Genomic DNA, 23367 nt, shown 5'->3' on the forward strand with positions numbered 1-23367 from the left:
AACAAAGCTGTATGAAACATTTCCAGCTGTTAGTATCATGGTTGCTAGGCAACCTGGGCAGTGCGACGGAGGCTAGACTGTCCCATTTCACGAGCCTACAAGCCTCGCACTTCCGGCCTCAGCAGTCTTTGAGTACGCGGCCCTTGAGGACCGTTAAGGCTGCGTACCGGTTATTGTCTCCCCAGAAACATTTCCATTGTGTTGTGTGTGCTTTTGCAGCTTTTTTCTTTTTGCAGCATTTTTCTTTTTGCAAGTGTTTTCTGAAGTTGCAGTCCGTTTGGCCTCTCAGGGCCACCGTATTTTAACCATAACTTTAGAAAATTAAATAATAATGATCATAAAAACAGTGTGGAAGGTGGGTTAATATCATGTAACGAGTGCAGCTTTTCAAATTAGCCACAGCACTTTGTGAATCAGGTTGGACACTCTAATGATGCCATCAGCACACTGAACTCTGGGTTTTTCTGTTTCTGTCTGCAGAGAACAAAGCAGCACAACAACCAATTTCTCACTCCTAAATCATACTTCACTAAAGTGAGTCTGAAAATCAGCTTTCAGTGTGTTAGTATGAATATGTCATGAAGCTGCTATGGCACTCTTATTGGGTAGTTCAAAAATGCCATTGGATAAGCATATGCATTTTGATAAACAACAGTGCAGGTATTGTCTGTACACATTTGTACAATTTTTACACACACTACAATGAAAATATAAATTTGGATGCACTATGTGTAGGACTTTGCCTGAGAAATCATGGTGTATAATTTATTGTTCTGAACTGTTTATAATGAAGTATCAGTTATTCTGTTTTGCATACAACTGTAAAAATACAGTAAAATTCAACAATCACATTGCATTTTCCCTTTTTATCATTTACCTAAAAAAGCTTAATGTTATTGTACAGATATTGAACAGGACATGACACGATAATAATAATAATAATAATAATCTGAATGTACACTTCAGAATTGGGCAATAAACAGTCAACTATCAACAGTTACATGTATTTTTTTTCCATGTTCACATATAAAAAGGTTGGGGGAGACACGAACTCAGAAGTTCTACCATCATCAAATTAGTGCATTATTTAAAATCTTTGCTTCTGCAGGTTGATGCTTCTCACTCTTGACAAGCCAACAGAGAACAGACTCTGATGCAAAGCCAGAAAAAGGAAAGAAAAACAACAGAGAAAAAGAAAAAAAATAGGGTGGACCACTGGCAATCTTGGGTTTCCATTCTTCTTACTGGACTAAAAGTCTGTTCTTGGTTTTCAATTCTGAGAGAAGCTCCAAGGTGGTAGCATTTCACATTAGAACTTGAGAAGGTAGACTGAGGTTATAGTAAGCAGGAGGCATACAAAGCAATGTGATAGCGCAGCAGCCCCGTTCACGTCATGCATTGCACCAGGACCTGCAAGAGAATAATGCAAAATGTGATTCATCATAAGGGTTATTCAGATCAGTGCTCTAGTATTGACTATCATTAGTTAGAAGTTAAATGTTCATGCGGTTTGGTGCTGGAATTACCATGGAAACTGGCAATCGGTGGAAATAAAAGGTAATTCAATGAATAACATACAGTGGGTGACTTTCAGAATGGCTTTTTTATGTGTAGCTGCTAATATGGAAAAAGTGGTCGCTGACAAAAACAAAACTTTTTTCTTTTTTCTTTAATTCACTGAAGTGAACAACATAACAGAAACATATTTTTCTTACCATAGAGTATTATACTGGCATTAGTGATTCCCATGGTGTTCATAGCAACACAAGTGTAGTTCCCATAGTCTTCTTCTGAGACATTGAAAAAGATAAGCATAGACTGTTTCCCTTGATTCTCTATCTTTACCCCGTTTAGTCCATTGAGGAGCCTATAAGAAAGAGAAAAGCAGTTTTGAAATCTCTGAGAGAATGTGTTTATTTGTAACTTTTGCAAATGCACTCATAAAATATGCTTGATTAAAACTTAGGGAAATGTTTTTTAGATACAAAGCAAAACGCTCTGAATGTTCCTGTTCTCATGCTCTCCTGAATACCTGCAGCTACTGCAGTAACTGTGGATGTGCCACGGTCCGTGTTTTGAGTTTGTACTATTGTTTGATCTTTGATTTCATCATATTTTTACTGCTAGTCTCTTGATTTTGGTTTTCAGTATTTCTAGCATCCTAGTTCATTAGTATATCATGATTACTAGCCACATTAGGTTTTGTTTATGTGCCTCCCCTGTGTTCCGTGTTATGTCTAGGCTGTATCCCAATTCAGGGTCTGCAGCCTTAAAGGCTGCATTTTAAGGCCGATTACGTCACAGCGACGCGACGAAGGCTGTCTCAATTCGAAGGCTGCTCGAAATGCGGCCCTCAAATCAGTCCTTCATTTCCCTGAATTTTAAGGATGTGGCGGTGTAGACTTCGTGGCCCAACATATCCCAGAATGCATAGCGCGGCGGTGGGTGTGGATAATTTTGCCGAAAAAAAAAACGGCGGATGAGGGGCGACTGAAGAGTAAACTTTAAGTGAGTACTGAATATTATGTCACTTATTTATGTGCAAATGTTTAATAACGAAGAACATTAAAACATTACTGTTGGCCACATGTCGGCAAAGTTATGTGACATTAGTGACGTTTGTACTAACTTGGTTTTAAAGCCTTTACTTTAAAATATACGCCGTTCAATAGCTGACCTTAATCTTACAGAGAATGATCAAAGCTTTGTTTGACAGAAATGAAGGTGAAAATCTTTTGTTCATTTGTTTGTGTGTTTCTACATGTAGAAACACACATACAAATGAACAAAAGATTTTCTCCTTCATTTCTGTCAAACAAAGCTGTATGAAACGTTTCCAGCTGTTAGTATCATGGTTGCTAGGCAACCTGGGCAGCGTGACGGAGGCTAGACCGTCTCATTTCACAAGCCTCGCACTTCCGGCCTTAGCAGTCTTTGAGTACGTGACCCTTGAGGACCGTTAAGGCTGCGTACTTTAAGGCTGCAGACCCTGAATTGGGATACAGCCTCTATTCTGTGCCTTTCTGTCCCACGTTTCAGGTCTGTTGTGTGTTTCCTGTTTTACTTTGAAAGTCCATGTCCTATGTCAGTGTATTCTGTTTTGCTTCCTCCCAGTCTCGTCTCATCTGATTAGTGTCAGATGTGTTCCCTGCCTGTCTGCCATTTCCTTGTTTACCTCTGTGAATATATAGGCTGTATCCCAATTCAGGGTCTGCAGCCTTAAAGGCTGCATTTTAAGGCCGATTACGTCACAGCGATGCGACGAAGGCTGTCCCAATTCGAAGGCTGCTCAAGATGTGACCGACAAATATGTCCTTTTTTTCCCCGGATTTGAACGATGGATCAGTGTATCCTTTGTGGCCCAACATATCCCAGAATATATATATATATATATATATATATATATATATATATATATGTGTGTATACAGTGGGGCAAAAAAGTATTTAGTCAGCCACCGATTGTGCAAGTTCCCCCACTTAAAATGATGACTGAGGTCAGTAATTTGCACCAGAGATACACTTCAACTGTGAGAGACAGAATGTGAAAAAACAATCCATGAATCCACATGGTAGGATTTGTAAAGAATTTATTCGTAAATCAGGGTGGAAAATAAGTATTTGGTCAATAACAAACATACAACTCAATACTTTGTAACATAACCTTTGTTGGCAATAACAGAGGTCAAACGTTTACTATAGGTCTTTACCAGGTTTGCACACACAGTAGCTGGTATTTTGGCCCATTCCTCCATGCAGATCTTCTCGAGAACAGTGATGTTTTGGGGCTGTCGCCGAGCAACACGGACTTTCAACTCCCGCCACAGATTTTCTATGGGGTTGAGGTCTGGAGACTGGCTAGGCCACTCCAGGACTTTCAAATGCTTCTTACGGAGCCACTCCTTTGTTGCCCGGGCGGTGTGTTTTGGATCATTGTCATGTTGGAAGACCCAGCCTCGTTTCATCTTCAAAGTTCTCACTGATGGAAGGAGGTTTTGGCTCAAAATCTCACGATACATGGCCCCATTCATTCTGTCCTTAACACGGATCAGTCGTCCTGTCCCCTTGGCAGAAAAACAGCCCCATAGCATGATGTTTCCACCCCCATGCTTCACAGTAGGTATGGTGTTCTTGGGATGCAACTCAGTATTCTTCGTCCTCCAAACACGACGAGTTGAGTTTATACCAAAAAGTTCTACTTTGGTTTCATCTGACCACATGACATTCTCCCAATCCTCTGCTGTATCATCCATGTGCTCTCTGGCAAACTTCAGACGGGCCTGGACATGCACTGGCTTCAGCAGCGGAACACGTCTGGCACTGCGGGATTTGATTCCCTGCCGTTGTAGTGTGTTACTGATGGTGACCTTTGTTACTTTGGTCCCAGCTCTCTGCAGGTCATTCACCAGGTCCCCCCGTGTGGTTCTGGGATCTTTGCTCACCGTTCTCATGATCATTTTGACCCCACGGGATGAGATCTTGCGTGGAGCCCCAGATGGAGGGAGATTATCAGTGGTCTTGTATGTCTTCCATTTTCTGATGATTGCTCCCACAGTTGATTTTTTCACACCAAGCTGCTTGCCTATTGTAGATTCACTCTTCCCAGTCTGGTGCAGGTCTACAATACTTTTCCTGGTGTCCTTCGAAAGCTCTTTGGTCTTGGCCATGGCGGAGTTTGGAGTCTGACTGTTTGAGGCTGTGGACAGGTGTCTTTTATACAGATGATGAGTTCAAACAGGTGCCATTCATACAGGTAACGAGTGGGGGACAGAAAAGCTTCTTACAGAAGACGTTACAGGTCTGTGAGAGCCAGAGATTTTCCTTGTTTGAGGTGACCAAATACTTATTTTCCACCCTGATTTACCAATAAATTCTTTACAAATCCTACCATGTGGATTCATGGATTTTTTTTTCACATTCTGTCTCTCACAGTTGAAGTGTACCTCTGGTGCAAATTACTGACCTCTGTCATCATTTTAAGTGGGGGAACTTGCACAATCGGTGCATGACTAAATACTTTTTTGCCCCACTGTATATATATATATATATATATATATATATATATACTACACCCAGCACGCCCCTGCGGGCGGTTTATCCTTCAAGCTCGGGTCCTCTACCAGAGGCCTGGGAGCTTGAGGGTCCTGCGCAGTATCTTAGCTGTTCCCAGGACTGCGCTCTTCTGGACAGAGATCTCCGATGTTTTTCCCGGGATCTGCTGGAGCCACTCGCCTAGCTTGGGAGTCACCCCAACAACGCCCTGTTTTCGTCCCTTGCCCACCGATGCCTTCTTGTTCCAGTAGCCCACTTTTCGTCAGGGTGCCCTGGTTCCTCAACACCTGACGCGGACTTTGTTGATCCGGGCGACGTCCGAGCCGGCATGCCTTCATATTTATCTGTCTCGCTCATGTCTGCGGTAGGCTTGCTTAGCATAGGGGGTCTAGCCTTAGGACCCTTACTGGATACAGACGCCCCAGGCAGGAATCGAACTTGCGATCCTCTGTTCCAAAGGCGTGTAGTTTAACCACTACGCTATCCAGCTGCTCTATATATATATATATATCATGGAAGGACAGGCCCCTGCACGGTATGTACCACCGGCAGATAGAGGAGGTGGCTGATATCCAGAAATCCTACCAGTGGCTGGACAACGCTGGACTGAAAGACAGCACAGAGGCACTAATCATGGCAGCACAAGAACAAGCTCTGAGTACAAGATCCATAGAGGCTGGGGTCTATCACACCAGGCAAGACCCCAGGTGCAGGCTGTGTAAAGATGCCCCTGAGACAATCCAGCACATAACAGCAGGGTGCAAGATGCTAGCAGGCAAGGCATACATGGAACGCCATAACCAAGTGGCCGGCATAGTATACAGAAACATCTGTGCCGAGTATAACCTAGAAGTCCCAAGGTCAAAATGGGAGATGCCCCCAAGGGTGATGGAGAATGACCGAGCTAAGATCCTGTGGGACTTCCAGATACAGACGGACAAAATGGCGGTGGCTAACCATAGTGGTGGTAGACAAACATGAGAAGACGGCCGTAGTGATCGATGTAGCGGTTCCGAATGACAGCAACATCAGGAAGAAGGAACACGAGAAGCTCGAGAAATACCAAGGGCTCAGAGAAGAGCTCGAGAAGATGTGGAGGGTGAAGGTGACGGTGGTCCCAGTGGTAATCGGAGCACTAGGTGCGGTGACTCCCAAGCTAGGCGAGTGGCTCCAGCAGATCCCGGGAACAACAGCGGAGATCTCTGTCCAGAAGAGCGCAGTCCTAGGAACAGCTAAGATATTGCGCAGGAGCCCCAAGCTCCCAGGCCTCCGGTAGAGGACCCGAGCTTGAAGGATTGACCGCCCACAGGGGTAAGTGGGGAAATTTTTTTTTAAATATATATATAAGCATTCAGACAGATTTAGTAATACCAACATATTAAAAGAACAATATTTGTCTCTTATATATAATACATCTATATATACACTGTCAAAGACACTTTGATTTTTTAAGGTGATAGGAAATATAAATAACTGAAACTTGAATCTTGAATGAAGCTCAGTATTTGACACAGAGTTCAAGTTCACTGCTGTAATAACTAATAATGATTATTATAAAAATAACTTTAATATTGGCCATATTCAATGTTCCCTCTAAGCTGCGCGCGTGCACAATTGCGCACTGCTGGCACAGTCTCTGCGCACAGAAAATCTGTGTTGCGCAGAAAAAAATCTAACCTAAATTGAAATCAAAACTTTAACAATTCTGTTTTGCAGTGTTAGTAAGTGATTGGCTGCTCCCAAATGGGATTAGAACGATGCCACCTTATCCCACAGTCCAGCCAGTGATGCGATTCACATTCGTATATACGCAGCTAATCAACGTCGTTGACAGGCTATGACAGCGTCCTTATGTGCCGACACCGGTGTTTTAGCTAGCAAAGCGGCGTGGCTGATGTGGAGTGAAGCCACGTTAATGGCAACATGTACAACCATTGGAGATGTGAGCAGGACAGACGGAACAATTGATGGAAAAAGTGTGGACTTTATACCAGTTTTTAAATTGTGTTGATAGGCCACGTAAAATCTGAGTTATGATAAAAATATATGCAATGTTTGGTTTTCTTCCTGAATACTATCATTGTTTATATTTACTGCGGGAAGAAACGGTAAAAACTGCGTTTTATAAGGAAAATGCTCAAAAGCGCTCTCTGCCTGTCAGCAAAAACAAAACCAAAAACACTCCCACCTTTCCTATTGGTCGAAAAATGTACCATGTCGACCAATCACAAAATGATGGCATTTAGTTGTTAGCCCTTTAAAGCCGGTCAGAGTGGGCACTCTCTGTTTGCATAATTATTTTTAAATCCCTGTAGAACCGGAGCTGCGTAAGCTAGCGCAGTAATTTTTTCTTTACTTACATAAGATGTAAGTTGTACACTTAAACACAATTTGCCGATCCGATCAGTTATTTGTAACACTTCCCACATTGAAACAGAGGTCAGCGCTAATGATCACATGTCCGCCATTTCCTGTCCGAAACCGGAAGTGATGTCATTTTCGCAGAAAATGTAATTTTTTACTTGTAGGCCTTAAAAGCCTATACTGGTATTTTTATAAGTCATGTTTGACTTTATGCTTTTCTGAATAGTTTCTGGGAGGCTTACAACTCGAATTGCACTGCTGGAAATAGTTTATTTTGATGCACATGCTGTTTTCTTTGCAAATTTGCATCATATGATTGTTTTTCATTTTTCCTACAGTATATAAAAATTGCTGTATCTCAAAAATAAAACTATGAAGACACTCAAAATAAATTTCCTGTTGTTGTAAACTTTTTTTTTTGCAACTTTTTTGTATTTAAAGTTTTGAGGGGTAAGCCTCTTAAATTTCTCCGAGTAGAAATATATGTAAAAAAAACAAAAACGATTTTCAATTTTTTTGTAGTTTATTGCACATTTTTGCAATTAATGTAGTTACTATGGACTTAATGCATACATATTATTAAAATATGGGCTATAACAGTTGTATTGATGTATAGCAACTTGAAATGCTCCCAAAAATGGCACTACAGCATGTAAAAATATAAAGTAAGCTCTGGTGGACTTGGTTCTACGGTAGGTCTTAAAGGGTTAAGAAACGGGGGGAAGTTTTAGGAGTGACAGCTGTGTTTTGAGATGTGAGAGATTTGAGACGTTTAGCGCAAATCTTTTGTAGTTAGTGTGTAGTGTAGTCAATAGTTTTGTTGTGTGTGTCAGAACAATGAGGCGATGGCTGAATGTTACAGGTGTTACAGGAGTGATACATTTCCTGCTGTCAGGCCTGCAGGTATTAGGCTGGTGTTCTCCTTTATCTCATAGTGGACAGAAATTATTTTTTGAAGTGGCACAAATAATTTGTGTGGCATCAGATTTGATGCAGAACAGCTGATTGTTCTGTAAATAGTTTGAAATGTTTATTTTAAAAAACGCCTTGGCTGCATTTTTAGTTAAACGGCTCCAAAAAATGTTGTTGTTTGCATAATTCAGTTAATTATATAGTTAGTTCTTCAAAAAAGTAACCATATAATTAATTGCTCAACATAGGTCATTATATACTGTATTTTGCAGACAGAGAGTTACAGGACTCTCTCCCAGACCACAGACTGGGAGAGAGTGACCGAGCCCCAGGCCGAGAGGCCGAGGGCACCCCACCCCCGAAGTGGCCCGAGCGAGCCCCAGGCTCCAGGCCCCGACAAGCAGCCACCAGGAGTGAGCCGGTGTGTACCTGGATGCCCATCCCCGGACACAAAGAGCCACCAATGAACTGATGTATGAGGGCGTCTGCCACCGGCAGGGGGAGTGGTAGGGGGAGATAGGCCTCCATACCTTGGAGGGCCTGAGATGTCCCTAGAGAGGTGGCATCTGATACCCGACCTGACATATAGACACAGACAAACAGGCACACACAGATACAAACATCCATTCCCACCCTCATGCTCTCATATGCAATTACTCAACACTCAACCAACGTGGAGACAGACATAAAGAGACACTGTACACGCAATCACACTCCCCAAGCGTACTCTAAGCCCCAGGTCTAGGTACCCTTGCCCCTGGAGGGGGAAACTGCACCCAGACCCAGGTAGTGTTACCCTTTTCCCTGGGGTGGAGAGAAGCTGACTGCCCTAAACAACTAAATGCCATGTTGCCATATCATTCTTTGATTGGTCGACATGGTACATTTTTCGACCAATAGGAAAGGGTGGGGTTTTTTTTGGTGTTGTTTTTGCTCACAGGCGGAGAGTGCTTTTGAGCATTTTCCTGATAAAACACAGTTTTTACCGTTTCTTCCCGCAGTAAATATAAACAACGATAGTATTCAGGAAGAAAATTGCATTGCATATATTTTTATCATAACTCAGATTTTACGTGGCCTATCAACACAATTTAAAAACTGGTATAAAGTCCACACTTTTTCTGTCAATTGTTCCGTCTGTCCTGCTCACATCTCCAATAATTGTACATGTTGTCATTAACGTGGCTTCACTCCACATCAGCCACGCCGCTTTGCTAGCTAAAACACCGGTGTCGGCACATACGGACGCTGTCATAGCCTGTCATTGACATTGATTAGCTGCGTATATACGAATGTGAATCGCATTATTGACTGGACTATGGGATAAGGTGGCATCGTTCTAATCCCATACGGGAGCAGCCAGTCACTTACTGACTAACACTGCAAAACAGAATTGTTAAAGTTTTCATTTTAAATTCAATTCAGGTTTGATGGTTTTTTATGTGCGCAACACAGATTTTCTGTGCGCAGAGACCGTGCCAGCAGTGCGCAATTGCGCACGCGCGCAGCTTAGAGGGAACATTGCTGGTCAGTACCGAAAAGAAGCACAACATTCATATTGTTACAGTTCCGTGGTCTAAGCCTCAAATATTCAAATCAAACAAACGTCATGTAAAAACAAACAAACAAATGAACTCTCTATTTCTTTTCTTCATTTCTGTGAAACAATGCTGTATGAAATGTTTGCAGCGGGTATCATGACAGAGGATAGACTTTTCGATTTCACAAGCCTCATATTTCCGGCCTTCTCGGCCTTCAAGGACGCAGCCCAAGTAGACAGTGAAGGCTGCGTCCTCCAGGGCTGCAGACCCTGAATTGGGATACAGCCATAGTGTGTGCTCACCTTTGCTCGTTCTCGTCCGTCTGCGTATCATTCTGTGTGTCATCCCACATGTTCTAACAACGTTTCATGGTTTCAGGTTTATTTAGTTAGTTTTCCTGGTTTAGGTCTTTCTTATTTTCTTTCTTTGCCATGTCTGCTTCTGTTTGTATTATCACCATTTGAAAATAAAGCTCACTCACAGTAATGCCAGTGACTGCACTTGGGTCCATCTCTTATAACTTCACACATCTGCCGCTGCAGCCGTGACAGGATGTATTTGTTTAAAAGCCCGCCTTCCATTTCCCACATTTCATTTCCTGTTTCTTTTCTACAGTTTCGCTGTTTTTTTACATTTATTTTATCACTCCTCTCTATCACTACAGGGAGTGCAGAATTATTAGGCAAATGAGTATTTTGTCCACATCACCCTCTTCATGCATGTTGTCTTACTCCAAGCTGTATAGGCTCGAAAGCCTACTACCAATTAAGCATATTAGGTGATGTGCATCTCTGTAATGAGAAGGGGTGTGGTCTAATGACATCAACACCCTATATCAGGTGTGCATAATTATTAGGCAACTTCCTTTCCTTTGGCAAAATGGGTCAAAAGAAGGACTTGACAGGCTCAGAAAAGTCAAAAATAGTGAGATATCTTGCAGAGGGATGCAGCAGTCTCAAAATTGCAAAGCTTCTGAAGCGTGGTCATCGAACAATCAAGCGTTTCATTCAAAATAGTCAACAGGGTCGCAAGAAGCGTGTGGAAAAACCAAGGCGCAAAATAATTGCCCATGAACTGAGAAAAGTCAAGCGTGCAGCTGCCAAGATGCCACTTGCCACCAGTTTGGCCATATTTCAGAGCTGCAACATCACTGGAGTGCCCAAAAGCACAAGGTGTGCAATACTCAGAGACATGGCCAAGGTAAGAAAGGCTGAAAGACGACCACCACTGAACAAGACACACAAGCTGAAACGTCAAGACTGGGCCAAGAAATATCTCAAGACTGGTTTTTCTAAGGTTTTATGGACTGATGAAATGAGAGTGAGTCTTGATGGGCCAGATGGATGGGCCCGTGGCTGGATTGGTAAAGGGCAGAGAGCTCCAGTCCGACTCAGACGCCAGCAAGGTGGAGGTGGAGTACTGGTTTGGGCTGGTATCATCAAAGATGAGCTTGTGGGGCCTTTTCGGGTTGAGGATGGAGTCAAGCTCAACTCCCAGTCCTACTGCCAGTTTCTGGAAGACACCTTCTTCAAGCAGTGGTACAGGAAGAAGTCTGCATCCTTCAAGAAAAACATGATTTTCATGCAGGACAATGCTCCATCACACGCGTCCAAGTACTCCACAGCATGGCTGGCAAGAAAGGGTATAAAAGAAGAAAAACTAATGACATGGCCTCCTTGTTCACCTGATCTGAACCCCATTGAGAACCTGTGGTCCATCATCAAATGTGAGATTTACAAGGAGGGAAAACAGTACACCTCTCTGAACAGTGTCTGGGAGGCTGTGGTTGCTGCTGCACACAATGTTGATGGTGAACAGATCAAAACACTGACAGAATCCATGGATGGCAGGCTTTTGAGTGTCCTTGCAAAGAAAGGTGGCTATATTGGTCGCTGATTTGTTTTTGTTTTGTTTTTGAATGTCAGAAATGTATATTTGTGAATGTGGAGATGTTATATTGGTTTCACTGGTAAAAATAAATAATTGAACTGGGTATATATTTGTTTTTTGTTAAGTTGCCTAATAATTATGCACAGTAATAGTCACCTGCACACACAGATATCCCCCTAAAATAGCTAAAACTAAACACAAACTAAAAATTACTTCCAAAAACATTCAGCTTTGATATTAATGAGTTTTTTGGGTTCATTGAGAACATGGTTGTTGTTCAATAATACAATTATTCCTCAAAAATACAACTTGCCTAATAATTCTGCACTCCCTGTACTTATTTCATCTTATAGGGACAGGAAATGCTGCTGTCACTTTCAGGGACCATTTAACAGTCACCATAGCCATTGTTTGTATTTACTCTTCTCATAAATGTATTTCCAGTTTCAAGTCATCAGTTGGAAAAAGCTACTTTATATTAGATTATTATCTAAACATTTGAGCCCAGCACCCTACTGACATAAACTAATTATAGAGAAACAAATAAATGGTAAATGGCTTGCATTTGTATAGCGTTTTACTTAGTCCCTAAGGACCCCAAAGTGCTTTACACTACATTCAGTCATCCACCCATTCACACACTGGTGATGACAAGCTACATTGTAGCCACAACTGCCCTGGGGCGCACTGACAGAGGCGAGGCTGCCGGACACTGGCGCCACCAGGGCCTCTGACCACTAGTATTTAGTATCTTGCCCAAGGATATTTGGCATGCAGCTAGGAGGCAGCCTGGGATTGAACCACTGACCTTCTGATTAGTGCCTGACTTGCTCTGCCACCTGAGCTACAGCCACCCCAAATAATTTTCCTTTGGTATCCATGACTTTTTGCAAATTATCTAACTAACTGTTTTTTCTAATAGTGTGATTAAATTTTGATGTAGTCCACTGATAGAAGAATGCAGGGCACAAGTTATCTTATCTCAAAAACATGATTTTAAACAGTGATATGAGTGAACATCATTACTTTCAGCAAAGATCATGTCGAATGAATTAAGACCACAGCGTACAGCAGAACACGTGTGTTTGTAAGCCTGTAATACTGAGGTCAAACAATTCAGAGCATGTCGAAATCATAGAGCTCAGGGAAGAAACATGCCTGCGGTCTTCTTTGTACCACTCAAAATCTGCCCTTGGGACAGCAGAGGCTTCACATTGCAGAATTCCTTTTTGTCCAACTGAAGTGCCTGTACTCCTCGCTTTAGAAATGAAGGGAGGATCTGGAAAACAAAAAAATACCAGTCATATGTTTTCATATGACTGTTTCTTCAAATTGAAATTGTGCCCTCAACTGTCCTCACTCAGTGTTAGTTTAACTCTGCACCCTCCCACCCTTTGATGTCCTATATAGCCTGAGTGTGATAGCCTGGCCCTTACAGTTGACGGTGACTTGCACTGTCCTGACATCCGGGCTTGAGATGTCATTAGATGCAATGCATTCATAAGATCCCGACTGTTCTTTGGTGATGGCTGTGAGCATCAGGTGCTCCCCCTCTGTCACAAATTTATGGGTGCCTGTAGAGAAAGAAACAAAGCAAAAGAAAAAAAACAGTGCATGAGTTAATGTTTCAATTCAATTCGATTAGCTCTATGACATATGATCCTGTACTCATTTCAGAAGAAAAAAACCAGTCTGCCGCTGTGGACCTGACCAAAAGAGTTAAACAGCTTTGGTAGGCAGCAGCCGAGGGCAAGTCGACCCTCTGACCACCACCAGTAGGCAACGGGTGAAGTATCTTGCCCAAGGACACAACGACCAAGACTGTCCAAGCCGGGGCTTGAACCGGCAACCTTCCGATTACAAGGCGAACTCCCAACTCTTGAGCCACGCTCGAGGTTATAGGTATGTATATGTTTTTGTATATGTATATGTTTTTCTCTAAATATGTAAACAAGATGACTGACCCAATGCAACACAGCCAAGATTACCAGCTCAGATAATCAGTTAATAATGCAAATATGACATAGTAATATGGTAATCCAGTTGCAGAAACTAATGTTTGCATCATGTTTTGAAAAGATATTATAGGATAATGGTAAATTTTCAAATGGTCTGTTGCAACTTAACAGATTGAACAAACTTGTGATTATCCTTGTTAAAAAACTTAATTAAAGAAAAAAGAACCCAGAAACAGGAAAGCCCTCTTTTTCTCTCAAACATCTCCAGATGGCAGACAGCTCAGGGCATGCACTCAATACACAAAGAAAATACACTAATTGCACTGAAACAAGCCCACTTGAGGAACACCATAAATTACCCCTGACACCAACAATGTTAAAAGCATGTTTTCATGGCAGAGAGAGAGACTTTAAGCCACTGCTGTGTGGGTGGGAAAATGGATAGGAGCACTAATCCCAATCAGTAGAAATGTCAATCTAGCAATATCACAACATTAGCATAATGCCATTATGTTTTTTTAATCCTCAGCTGCAGACACTGCTGCAGCTGGCAGGGGATTCAGTAAAAAGGTTGAGGGCTAGGGATAATCAGCTTCTTGCATGAAACCAGGGAACTGCGAACTCAGGTAATTAACATTTTCATCAACTGTAACTATGTAGATTAGTGACAAAATGCTGTTGAGTTACTAGTTAGAACTATCTGAGATCTCAATGATGGAAAGATGGAAAACAAGTGCCACCCATTGGAGGGTAACTACAAATGTGAACTCAGTTCTTGATTTGTGTAATTAATTATGTAATCTATGTTTTCCATTTTCATGCAAACTATAAATTCAATGAAATATGACTCTAATTAACATAAATGGTTAAAATTGCTGAAATGCTGATGATTTTCCTGTGATTCTTGCTAAGGAAATTCCAGCACTGTTTGCATAGAATAAAATGTTTGTGCGCTGTAGAGTTCTTTGGGAATTCATGGAGAATAAAAAAAGCTCTGCATAAATACCAGTCCTTATCCCCTTTTGCATCACATATTTCTCTATGCGGGAAAAAGCTTAGGTATTCTATGTGATCACTAAATCTAAGTTAATAATAAGGTGGACAATATATATATTTTTTAAAAATGTTACTAAACTACTTTGGGGATTCAACATTTTTGTTTATACTAAAGTGGTTAAATTTAAATCAGTCTGGCAAGTTGTATCCAAATTTCTAAATGTAAATAATATTTGTGGCCAAATCAGCAAAATAGTATCACCACACTGTGCTTTATTATTGTTAAAAGCCTAAATTTTGCTTAAAGCATCTAATAAAAAAAACATAGATGCATGTTACTTCTTTTTTGTTGTGTTTTTGTTTTTTTGTGTTAGGTTTTATAGAACGATTCTTATTTCGTGTTTAAGACTTTTCAGAACTGTGTTTGAATGAGTGTCTCTGTGTGTATGTGCATGTTTATTCTTACAGCACTGTAAGCAGCCACATGTCTCCACAGCACATAATTCATACACATTTGAGAAACAATTTAGCCTCTGACACCATCACAATACACTGAGATTAAAAGTAAGTTATTTTTTCATTATTACAGAGCCAAAAAACAATACTATACTGAAAGTGCAAGATAATGACAAGACACGGCTCCAGTTCAAGTGTTAGAATTTGAATGTCAGTTTAAATCACACAGCTGAATGAAAATAAAAGAGTCATAATCATTATGTATTAATCAGATTATATAAATATAAAAACAATCACCATTAACACCAACTCCCACATCACTGGTCACATTTCCAGCACAGCATCAGTGTCAGTGTACCATGACTGGATCACTAATAAGAGTCATTAAAGTACGAGACGGAAGCTGAGTATCTGAAAGCACTCAGTGGAGCACTGTTGTAATATTAGCTATTAGCTTAAGGAGCTCTGCTGTCTAGACACCACTCTGTGCAGTTTTAGTAAAAAGATTACAGTAGACCAGTTAGTTAAGATGGTATGGTACCCAGTGTTGGGGAGTAAAGGAATACATGTACCGCTGTTACGTATTTAAAATAAAATACCCATAACACCCCTAGTTGCATAATGATATGAAGAAATATTTTTAAAAATTATTCAAACAATTATTTAATATGAAGGCAGTAGACAGAGTGTTACAGGCATAGCCCTAAAGAATGTAGCCTCATGGGCAGTGTAGTCCGTGCTTCAGGGAGAATGGACTGCCATATCCTTTTTGGCTGTGGTTAAGGAGCTATTGATTGGAGATTGGTGGTTCGATCCTTGGCTTCCACAGTCTGCATGCCAAATATCCTTGGGCAAGATACTAACCCCAAGTTGCCCTCCGATGTGTGAATGTTGGTTAGTTTGAAACAGTTTGAAACTGGCGGGCAGAGCGGCCCAAGTGTTTAAAAGTAGCAGACACACGGAAAGAAGAAACCCATGAAAACATGGCAGAGCCAGGATGAACACCCTTGGCCTCATATACAAAGAATGTTTCGCATAAAAGCAGTACAAAAGAACAGCTATGTCTTCAGTGTCGGTGTCTTCAGTGAGAGCCAAAACAAAGGAACTTTTCAGAGTGAAACAACTCGGCTCGTGTAACCTGAGGAAACGGCAAGTTTTCTCTAAATATCTTTTTAGCTGTGGTTAGCTGGATGTCAGTCTTATGTTACAGCAGCTGTGTCGAGCTCGAGCTGCGAGTCATATTTTCGGCGCTACATTGTAGTGAGATAAGTTTGTGGGTGTTTTGTGCAGCTTCAGCTGTCCTTTTAACTGTTCGCTAGTTAGCTAGCGTGAGCTATAAGCTAACAGCTAGCCTGGTTAATGATGCTAGAGTTCAACGCGCATGCAAACAGGTCGTCTCTACTGCTTTAACTGTTAAAAAAGAAGGCAATGCTGCGGCTGACAGGATTTATTGTGTGAAAAAGCAGCTTGTTTAGTTTAAACAGTCTGCATTAAGCTGGGCAAACACTACGATTTTTTTCAGCTGCGTTTTCAGCTCCTGCTCAAACTGTACAATTGAATCGCAGGGGTTAGAAGTTCATAGGTCACGATGCAGGGTCTCGGCCTGATGCGACCTGAGTGCTCAAACTGTGCGTCCATAACATGAAGCTTATCATACAAAATCTGTCTCTCGCTCTCCCTCTCTCTGTCTTACAGACACACACACACCACCACCATCAACTTTGCTAAATTACTAATGGAAAACATTGACCAGGCAGCTGCAATTGAGCAGCAGTGTTCATCCAACTCTTTTTATGGTTGTTGTAGTCGTCACAATTTTGTGAGGCCACATTGAAAAGCCTCTTATATGGAAGCGTAGTACGGAAGCGTAGAGCTGCCACCCAGGCAAAAGAAAAATAGAAAAGTATATTGTTAGAACAATATACTTTTCATGTTAGTACAATATACCTTTCACGTTTGAACAATATAATATCACGTTATTACAATATACATAATTATCACGTTCGTACAATATAACTCTTATATAGGCTACATCACAGCTCCAGTCACGGCTTCCATCACTGTCTTTCTCGTCTTTTCCCAGAATAACAGCCAAACAGGAGGATCCATTGTCTAGCACTGCTTAGCCTTCACGCATTCTTATTTTAATCTTAATCTGGAATTCATTGCAAACTGTTTGTGCGGGATATGAATGACATGATTTAGTTTTTCTACAAGAGTTAGTAAAAAACATCACCAGTGTGATCAAATCTTCTTGCCAAACATCTGCAGCTTGGCAGTGTATACATGGTAAATGGACTGATTCTTATATAGCGCTTCTCTACTCTCTCGGAGTACTCAAAGCGCTGTATACAACATGCCACATTCACCCAATCACACCCATTCTTACAAGCACTTTATCTATACTTAGTGCTATCTAACTACATTCACACACATTCATACTCTGATGGATGCATCGGAGAGCAACTTGGGGTTAGTATTAGTGATGGGATTTCCGGCTCTTTTTAGAGAACCGGCTCTTTCGGTTCGGCTCACTAAAAAGAGCCGGCTCTTTCGGCTCCGAACCGGCTCTTCAGGTTGTTTTGTTGCTTTAATTTATTTATTATTAACAGTATTATAAAATTATGCACAAAAGGAATTACTAACGTAAAAAAAGTGGTTTTATTTATATATGTTTATATATAAATATATGCGGTGGTCCCTAGAGACAAAACACGTACAAACTCCAAGACACATTTCTAGCATGAACTGAACTTCCAAAGCAGAGCTACTAGATCACTTAAATTACACAATTGAAAGCATGTGTGTATTGTTTGTGTATTTATACACAGGCACTCATATATATTCAAATAATTTAAAAAAAAATGTTCATTTACCTGTTACTACCACACAACAAATCCAGTCATTGGTACTTGCTGGCTTGTGTAGCCACTCGGTAACAAAAGTTCAACACTGCCCCCAGCATCCTGGAGCACTTCTGTTGTCTTTTGTACGTGTTTTGAGTTTTTATGTGCTTCTGAGTTTTTACGTGTTTTGGAGTTTGTATGTGTTTTTACGTGTTTTGGAGTTTTTACGTGTTTTGGAGTTTGTACGTGTTTTTACGTGTTTTAGAGTTTTTACGTGTTTTGGAGTTTGTACATGCTTCCGAGTTCATACGTGATTTGAAGTTTGTATGTGCTTTATCTCTAGGGGCCACCGTAAATATACTTTTATTTATTCACTCCACATAAAATGTAATAAATAAATCATATAATACAAAAATCAACTATTCACATTTCAACTTTTAACTATTTAAATTTTCAGCTTTTTCCTTTTACAAATTTAAAGTGAAACAACACAAAACACTGCAAACCACAACACAATTAAATATAAATTAAAATATGAAAACAAAAAGAAACATGCACATTCTCTGTCAAATGGACCTGCATGAATAAACTTTCTGAATCCTTTATCATCTGCAACTGAAAATAGTTGTGGATGATTACTATACCTTTCTAATGTGACGTTGTTGCCCCTGGCTCTCTCTCTCTCCCTCCCGCTCTGTTCCTGTGCTACTGAGTGTAACTACCGCCCCTCCCCCCTCATCCCAGCGTAAAGCACAAGGCTCGCATGCTGAGTGAAGCAGAAAAAAAGTGCGAGAGAGAGGGTGAGAGAAAGAAAAAAAAAAAACACACGTGACGGCTCGCGATAAGGAGCCGGCTCGCGTCGTTCACGTCAAAGAGTCGGCTCTAAGAGCCATTTCGTTCGCGAACGACCCATCACTAGTTAGTATCTTGCCCAAGGATACCTGACATGCAGACTGGAGGAGCCAAGGATCAAACCACTAACCTTCCGATCAGTAGGTGACCTGCTTTACCTCCTGAGCTACAGCCACCCTGAAACATATATATATGTGCTGTATATATATATATATCTATATATATACAGCACATGAAAGGTACCTCTCCAGTTCCCCTGCTTCTGGCTTTCCTGACCCCATGGATCCATCATTTTAGTCGGTTAGGCTGCTGTTTGTGCTGGTCTCATTCAGCTCGGAGTCTAGGTGATGTCTGATGAAGTTGAGACCTGTGGAAAGATGTATGGTTTTCAAAAGAATTAGGTCTGGTCATTATAGTGCTGTGTGTATATATATATATATATATATATATATATATATATATATATATATTCTTTATTTTTGTTTATATATATATATATATATATATATATATATACACACACAGCACTATAATGACCAGACCTAATTCTTTTGAAAACCATACATCTTTCCACAGACATTTCAAACAGTTACTCGCTACTTGAGTAGTCTTTTCACCAAGTACTTCTTTACTCTTACTTGAGTAACATTTTTGAAGACTACTTTTCACTTTTACTTGAGTAATAATATTTTAAAGTAATGCTACTCTTACTTGAGTACAATTTTTGGATACTCGACCCACCTCTGCTCGCTAACAAAGTTGACCCAGACAACAAAGTAAAGCTAGTTTTCGGCTACGAGCCCAACACGGAACCCGACGTATTAGCCAGAGGTCCCTTTACGGTTTTTCCGCCTTTGCAGTTCGGAGCCACGACCTGTTTCATATATGCGTGGAATAGTTTTCTATACAAGATCGCTGCAAAAAGTGCCTTACCTAATTTCCACCCTACTGTTACTCTTTTTATATTAAGATTTAAAAATCTAGTTCGTACTGGTATGGCAAGTATCGGGGTGATCGTGGCTCAAGAGTTGGGAGTTTGCCTTGTAATCGGAAGGTTGCCGGTTCGAGCCCCGGCTTGGACAGTCTCGGTCGTTGTGTCCTTGGGCAAGACACTTCACCCATCTTTATAGATGACACAATTTTGTACGGCCAAAACACATTTTGTCAGTGTTTTAGTTGGGGTACAACAGCACACATCTTGAAAGAGAAGGAAGAAGAAAAAACGCGTCTCCCAATAGGACGCAAACATTTCATTCTTTTTCACAACACACAGCGAACAGCTTTATCTTATGTTTGATAAAGTAGCCTCATAAAATGGGAACTGACCTAAAAAATTCTGAAAGAAATCAATAACTGAATTCCTGGTAAAGTAACTGACTTTCTTCTTAAATGAATACTGCACAGTTTGAAATATTATGTGTTATAGTACAGAGTACAGAGTATTCAGTAAGAAGCGTAACCTGCCACAGCTTTTAATACACTGTTCATAAAAACTTAAGGAACACTTTTAAAAGAGAGGGGTTTTTTTATTGTTTTTTTATTGTTTTGTTTTTTTACAAATTCTGGATTTGGCTAGGGTCAGTCTCACTTGCTGGTAGCATGAGGTAATGTCTACAGAAGTTGCACACATAGTCCGAGTTCCCCAGAATGGCACATCAATGTGTACCATTGCCAGAACGTTTGCTATGCCTTCCAGAACACTCTCAAGAACATGGAGAAGATTGCAGGAGACAGGCAATAAACTATGAGAGCTGGTCTCAGATCTTTTGTGCAAGGAGGAACAGGATGTGGTACTGTTCTTTCAAACAAGCCATCTGCTGACTTGAGATGAAATGCATCTGTGGATAGATTCAAAAACAGACTCAAAACCTTTCTTTTCACAAAGGCCTACATGTTTTGTTTTGCTTTATGTCTTCATTTTCTGTGTTAAGCACACTGATTTTCATGTATTGAAAGATGCTATATAAATAAAATTGTCATTCTCTTTGGCCTTCTCAAAATGACCTCCAGCAGGCCACTGGTATGTGTGTCTTTGACCAAACACACAGAAAAAGAGTTCATGAGGGTGGCCTGAGGGCCCAGCATCCTCTAGTGAGCTCTGTGCTCACTGTTTGACATTGTGAAGCCACATTTTACCTGAATGGTGCACAGTGCTTTTCAAAGATGACAGCAGATTTTGATGTGATAGACGTAAAAGGGTCTGGAGAAGCCATGGAGAATTTTATAAATGATGTGACATCATTCAGCGTGACTGGTTTGGTGGTGGGTCAGTGTTTGTCTAAGTAAGTGATGGTCTAAGTAAGAATATCCATGGAGGGATGCAGAGACCTCTATAGGCTACACAATCACTCCCTGACTGCTGTTAGGGTTCCAGATGAATTCCTTGGACCCATTGCATTAATTCGTTTTTAATTTTTTAATTTTTATTAATCATAATTCACTCACTGGGCCCACGTCCTCATTTGAGGTTTGACAGCGGTTTAGTAGATAAAGGTGAATGGCTTGGACATGAATTGAGCTGCAGTTTAGGGAAGGCTTCGAAGGGGACTGGCAGTGGCTCATAGGCCTGGCAGATCCCCATGTACTAAATAGAAGAGAAGTAGTTAAAGAATTGAAAAGGGGAGGGAGGTTGTAGCACATAAATGAGAACAAACAGCAGAGCTGGGTGAACCTATATACATGATAACCGGAAAGAGCGTGTTTGAAGGCGTGGTCCCGATCCTGAAATTAGATACTTTATCTCCAATAAACGTAATTTAATGTGTAAAAATCACACAGCAGCATCTAAACTGTCCTTTTCACATCCATAATAGCTGACGTATTTCAGAATACACAGTTTGTGTATGTGTCTGCTGTGGTAGATTGGTTTGGTGATTCTTTAGAGACCAGGGTTGTTGGACAGGAAGTTACTTGCCTGAAAAAAGTATGAATACCTGGTGTCTGTGTTGATAGCAGGCAATTCAAAAGTTTAATGGTTTCTAATGGAGTCAAACTATCACAGAGTCAGGTGGTCAAAGCTGAATTCTATACTCAGCAGAGAGTACTTGAAAGGTTCTATGGTCCATTTGACAGCTAGACTCTCGAGCTGCCCCACTGAGAATGGTGTCTCCCTCAGGACCACTTTCCTGCTGATACCAGTCAATAGCCTTTCTCTTTCCTCTCACCTCGCCATCACATTCCACCAGTACCTCTGCCTGAGGCATTAGTCTAAGTGTTAAAGGGTGCACTAAAGTTTTGTTGTATCTCCCATTGTTTTTATCTGTTTTGATGGCCACCTTCACTTTTCTCTCATTGTTTCCCCTGCTCACTGCTAAAATATGTAGCAGGTGCCGGTACATCCTGTGACACAGTTAGGTTTTAACGGAGATGACATAGTAAAGGCAAATCCTTTTGCAACACCTTTGTCCTCTACCTTCACTGGAAACAGATTATCCACTGGTTATGTAATTAGCTTTTTTTTTTCAATAGGAATGCAGCAGCTGCAATATGTCTGACACCAAATGAAGAGATAAATAGGCTTTTGGGATGCCTGGTGCTCAGGTGGTAAAGCAAGTCACCTACTAACCGAAAGATTGGTGGTTTGATCCCAGTCTGCATGCCGAATATCCTTGGGCATGATACTAATGATGATACCCCATGTTCCTCTCTGATGCATCTACTGAACTATGAATGTGTGTCAGTGTTGGACAGGAGGCACATAGAAACAGCATAGAAAAAAATACTTGTGTTAATGGATGAATGAAGCAAGTTGTTTAAAGTGCTTTAAAAGCAAATTAAGTTGAAGTGTGTGTGTGTGTGTGTGTGTGTGTGTAAAAGCTATTTGTGCAGAAGAACTGGGCATGATCTGTTCAAATGGTGGTTTGTTACCCTCCAATCCATGCTGTACTGTTATGTCCATGGAATAATGGATTGCTTCACATGCCCCTTGAGTCTCTAACAATTATCACACTCCTGAAGAGTTGCTGTGGTGGCACTAGTCTCATGTATAGTGGATGGAGTGTATTACTGCTGCAGTTTTCTGTTGTTTAATTTTTTTTTTTTTAAGTCTTGTGGGAATGAACTCTAAGTTAAACTTAAGTGAATCTACTTTTTCATATTGCTCATTGTGCTGTTTTGGGGACTTAAAACCTGGAGGTTTGAGGAAAATTAGAAAACTTGAAAATTTGTTAAGATTAGCCATTGCTGTGATTATTGCAAATGTTGCATTTTGCAGATGATGTGACTGTCATTTGCATTTCCACTTCAGACACTGAATGGAGTTGTTCAAGCCCAAAACAGAAGGCTTTCAATAAAAAGGAATAAAACAACTAAAAAAAATCCATCCATTCCATTGTGCTTATCCTTCAGGGTCATGGGGGGCTGGAGCCTATCCCAGCTACCATAGGGCAAGAGGAAGGGTAGACCCTGGACAGGTCACCAGTCCACTGGGCTAACATATATAAAAACAAAAAACAGATGAAGTAATTAAATTACAAGAAAAATAGAAAAAACAAGTCTTTGA

General features: G+C 40.9%; 1 protein-coding gene across 4 annotated transcripts in view; it reads right to left on the reverse strand.

The window, feature by feature from the left end:
• Window positions 1-324: 324 nt before the first annotated feature.
• The window catches only part of opcml (opioid binding protein/cell adhesion molecule-like), a 436379-nt gene continuing 413336 nt past the window's right edge, over window positions 325-23367 (reverse strand). For 3 of the 4 annotated variants that reach the window (XM_082549247.1, XM_082549246.1, XM_082549248.1), the window contains 4 exons: window positions 13195-13332; window positions 12917-13037; window positions 1716-1867; window positions 332-1410 (listed from right to left, as the gene is read on the reverse strand). In XM_082549247.1, the coding sequence (XP_082405373.1) occupies window positions 1310-1410; window positions 1716-1867; window positions 12917-13037; window positions 13195-13332 (512 nt within the window). In that variant the 3' untranslated portion in view covers window positions 332-1309. Of the gene's footprint in view, window positions 1411-1715; window positions 1868-12916; window positions 13038-13194; window positions 13333-23367 lie in introns of all 4 variants that reach the window. The other variant, XM_082549245.1, reaches the window with a different exon arrangement.

The sequence above is a fragment of the Aulonocara stuartgranti genome (assembly GCF_965226115.1).
Source record: "Aulonocara stuartgranti genome assembly, chromosome: 10".
Classification (NCBI taxonomy): Eukaryota; Metazoa; Chordata; class Actinopteri; order Cichliformes; family Cichlidae; genus Aulonocara; species Aulonocara stuartgranti.